A 4,878-nucleotide genomic window follows, 5' to 3' on the forward strand; every position below is an offset into this window, starting at 1 on the left:
GCCAGAACAAAATTCAAATTTCTGACATGATCATGCTCTGGGTCTGAACTGTTTCCGTTTGAAATCTTGATGGCAAATTGGACAAAAGAAGCACATGGTTCTACTTGACAGCTTTTTAATCCCTGTTACGTGAATCACGCTATTGTGGACCATCCTTCTGATACTTGAATCTTTGGACAATTGGAACGGTCTTTTGTCTAGCTCTCTATTTGTAAATAGATGAGGAGGTCAAAATTGTCATCCTCGCCGAATAGGAAAGTCAGTGTAATAGTACGGCACTACGTTGATCGATACCCTGGTACGAACCCAAGCATAGTTACAACACAGCGTGTAGCTTGTCTTCCCGGTCTTGTCTTGTACATTGCGAAATGTTTGCCTATAATGATAGACTCTAGAAATACCAACATAAATAATCAAAGAACGTTATTTTAAGAATTATTTCAGTATCGAAATCAGTAGGAACAGAAAGCGTACGGTGTACACCAGACAGGGTCTAATTCTGCATAAAACCGGGCAACGTTATTTCTATAGATCTGCTGCGCATTCAAATTGCATTGTATTGCATCGTAATTTCATTTGTGTCTATGCTAATTATGTTTACACAACATGAAATCACGTGTTTTCAAGCAAATTCGCCGATAATAGGTGATCAAAAGCGATCGGAATGTTACAAAAGTACAGATCGCATTCAGCTTACTTCATATGAGATGATCTTTGGAAAAATACGGCATAATTTGTCTTGGTGTTTGCGGAATGCCATGCAGTAAAATATTAATACGTTGCGGCAATTCATGATTGACACTAACAATCGGCGTGTCCTTCGTATCCTCCACTGTCAATTTCTTATCCACTCACTAATCCTCACAAAAGCTTTGTGTTGATTAAAATAAGATTTGATTTAAATCTGGTCAACCAGACATACCTATTTTTGACGGACGAACCGACGTTGCGACTGAAACCTTCAGTCTTCAGCTGGGTTGTGATGCAAATGACCTTGAGTACCGGACACTTCCGGTATTGATGACAATCGACGAGGAATGTCCTTTATGATTCGGTCCCAGCCGTGTGACAGCTTGGCCCGGACGCCTCCCCGCGGTTGGAGATGGTTGCTCCGCTCTCACCCAGATAGCCTCTTTCACACCCCGCTCAAACCAACGCTGCTCACGGTCAAGAATACGGACGTCCTTGGTGTCAAAATGGTGTCCGCTGGCTTTTAGATGCAGAAAAACCGCTGAGTCGTTACCACCTGAGCTGGCTCTGCGATGTTGTAGCATGCGGTTGTGAAGAGGTTGGGCGGTTTCTCCAATGTAGGAGTCCTGACAGGCTTGTTCCTCCGAACAGCGTACCCGTAGACCACACCACTGATCCTACCCTTAGGCTGTTTGTCCTTGGGATGCACTAAGGACTGGCGGATAGTGTTTGTGGGTTTAAAATGAGTGGTGATCCCGTGGTCGCGGTAAATTCGTTTGAGTTTCTCAGACAAGTCACCGTGGTATGGGATAGTGATGCTTGTAGTTTTCCCCGTCTGATTCGAGCTCGTGGCAGCTGTTTTAGTGTTGTCCTAGTTCAGGGCCTTATTTATAGCCCAGTCCTGGTAACCACAGTTACCCAGAGCTTTGCGCAGGTGCTGATATTCCGTGATCTTGTCGGAGTCCTTAGTAATGATGGAATCAGCTCTGTGGAACAAGGTGTTAACCACGCCTAGTTTCTGAATTAGCGGGTGATTGGAACCGAATTGTAGGTACTGGTCCGTGTGTGTCTGTTTTCGATAAACAGACACAGTAAGGAGCGATCAACTTCCACGGACACTAGACAGTCGAGAAAAGCGAGTTTGTTGTCCGACAAACCTTCCTGCGTGAACTTGATATGTGGATCAATTTGATTGATGTGGTTGAAAAACCTGTCAAGTTCATTAGATTTGATTATGATGAATGTATCGTCAACGTATCGATACCATCTAGAGGGCGCTATACCAGGAAACGATGACAGAGCAAAGCGTTCAAATCTTTCCATATACAAGTTTGAAATTATCGGTGACACAGGCGATCCCATGGAACATCCATGACGTTGTTGGTAAAAATTGCCGCTGTATGTAAAGTAGGTATTGTCTAGGCAGAGACTAAGTAAATCACATAATTGATCAGGCGATAAGGCTGTCCGCTCATGAAGAGTACTGTCCTGAGACAGAACTTCGCGAACCGCTGAGACTGCGTCCTTCGGAGGGATGCTCGTAAAAAGGGCGGTAACATCGAAAGATGTTATAGTCTCATCCGGTGCCAACGATAGGCCTTGGATTTTATCCGAAAAATCCTTAGAGTTCAGAATATGGTGGTCCGATAGGCCAACCACAGGACCCAAAACTCTAGCCAAATATTTGGCGATGTTATAAGTAACTGAGCCGATACTGCTCACGATCGGACGTAAGGGGATGGTGTCCTTGTGAACCTTCGGGAGGCCGTAAAACCTGGGATGGTTTCAGATGTCGGGTACAGCTGATGTTTTAACTTGAAATCAATTGACCCATTTTTCTCAAGTTCACCAAGTTTAGAAGTCAACTTCCGCTTTATACCACTCGTTGGATCTTTTCTGAGAGGAGTGTAAGTTTTAGCATCGTCTAACAGTGCTTTAGCCTTCTGATCATAGTCTTTGCTATTTAAAACCACAGTGCAACGGCCCTTATCAGCCGGAAGGATCGTGATGTTTTCATCCTTCTTTAAGCTTTCTAGCGCACTAAATTCATTTTTGCTCAGATTATATTGAGGTGGTTTGGCACTTTTAATACTGGCACTCACTCGCGAACGTAATTCTTCCGCTTTATCTGGCCCGATAGAAGCTCCTCTGATCGCCGATTCAGTGGCAGTGATAATGTCAGTGACCTGAATTCGCTTAGATGCAACCGCGAAATTTAGTCCCTTTTCAAGTAAACTTTGCTCACTTACCGAGAGTTTTCTATGCGATAAATTTCTCACCCATCTATCTTTGATGTTAGGATCAATTAAGCTCTCTTTTTGTCTCCAATTCCTATCTTTATCGGCACGTGAAACCGCTGCAAGCCTGCCGAATTTCTCTACCTGTCTAGATTTTGTTGTTTCGTGTTGTGCTAGCTGCGCATGCTCAGTGAACTGCGTGACCCTGTTGTTTATCTCCGTTGGCAACCGAGCACCCAACTCGCGGGAAATGTCAGATTTCTTGTTGTTTAAATTCTTGATCGTAAAATTAACCTGTCTAACTCTCTCGTTTAACAATTTGCGTTCAGCACTGTGAATGATCTTTTCCGCACGCGATCCCTTGATATTAGAACTGAGTCTCGCGCTACGGGGTATCACATCAGCCTGTAAACACCGGAGGTTGAATCGTAAATGGTTGCGATAATTCGCTACTTTCCTCGCCGTTTTCTCAAGGTCCTTTGTTAGTTTTAGGCAATCCTTGCCGTATTCCTTACGAATCAAACTGTGTAGACTCTCATTCATCTGGGTATGTTGAAATAAGATTTGATTTAAATCTGGTCAAACCAGACATACCTATTTTTGACGGACAAACCGACGTTGCGACTGAAACCTTCAGTCTTCAGCTGGGTTGTGATGCAAATGACCTTGAGTACCGGACACTTCCGGTATTGATGACAATCGACGAGGAATGTCCTTTATGATTTGTGTTGATTACGTAATGTGTGGAGGCAAATTGCAATAAGTACAATGAAATAATGAGTAGGGCGGGCTCCGAGGCGGGTTTCTTCTTCATCTTACGTAACAGTATTGTTCTCCAAAAAACCCGGAAGCTTGTCGTTTGGAGCTCTAGCTGAAATACAGCAAGATAATGTAAGATAGTAAATGTAAACCTGTATTTTAGCTAGAGTATCTCGAGCTAGTGTACACATTCCAGAAAAATGTAAAATTGTTATAGCATTCTTAGTAGAGGACCAGCCTGTAGACTCCGTGACTAAATCATAGAACAAAAGTTTGAGAGTCATTTTGGGATCTTTGATTGATTGTGAATAAATTTAGCTTGGGCTCACCTCCTGAAACTTCCGGGCATTCCGGGGAGGGGTCAATCAAGGTCACATGGGGGTTACATTTTCAGAGTGCTCCAACTATGCCAAGTAATATATCAAAATACTCGTATGGTCATGAGGATTCCAAAAATGTATAGTTTATTATGCGTCAGACCTTTCTAGAGGGCGCTTTGATGATAAATTTCCAAAGGTCAACGACCTTTTTGAATTCTGACCACGAGTTAACAACGTCTGATTTTGGTAGTTTTGGTGTCTAATTATATGTTTCTTTCATGAGAAATACAACAAAGCAAATTAAAAAAACTATACAAAGAACCGATGACCCTCTTTTGCAACAGGGCTGCTAAAAACATTCAAAATCACCATCGCTGCACAGAAATTATGTTCTACAAAGGCTAGACATTTTACACAATAGGGTGCTTGCACGGAAGATCATAAGTTCAAATCATCCTCCAGACACGCTCCAGAAGACATATGCAAATGCATGGAGTACAATACCAATCACCTGTAAACTGGTATAGATCAAAGTAAATCTTTGTATTCCATGCATTAGCATATCTTATGGAGCTTGTCTGGAGGATGATTTGAACTAATGACCATTCGTGCAAGCTCTATTTGACATAACTTTAGAAATATTTGAATAGGGCAACATGAGTAAATAATAAGAAAACAAACATCACGCCCTCGATGCAACTCGCATGGAATCGAATGTCATAAAAGATAATCTGATAACAATAGCTTGACAATAGCTATCTATAATCCGTTTCGAGTCCCTTCATACACAGTCCCTGGTCCAATGCATATGGTCGAATCCAACCAAAAGTGTCCACGGGCCAAAAATAAAAGTCCGAAATAAAAATGTCTCC

The 4,878-nt window shown here is 42.4% G+C and overlaps 1 protein-coding gene across 1 annotated transcript; it reads right to left on the reverse strand.

The window, feature by feature from the left end:
* Positions 1-2,408: 2,408 nt before the first annotated feature.
* LOC140147419 (uncharacterized) lies at positions 2,409-3,470 on the reverse strand. The gene has a single exon (XM_072169197.1). It carries the CDS (start codon positions 3,468-3,470, stop codon positions 2,409-2,411), a length of 1,062 nt encoding a protein of 353 aa, XP_072025298.1.
* Between the last annotated feature and the right edge of the window lie 1,408 nt (positions 3,471-4,878).

Source organism: Amphiura filiformis, chromosome 3, assembly GCF_039555335.1.
Source record: "Amphiura filiformis chromosome 3, Afil_fr2py, whole genome shotgun sequence".
In the NCBI taxonomy this organism is placed as follows: domain Eukaryota; kingdom Metazoa; phylum Echinodermata; class Ophiuroidea; order Amphilepidida; family Amphiuridae; genus Amphiura; species Amphiura filiformis.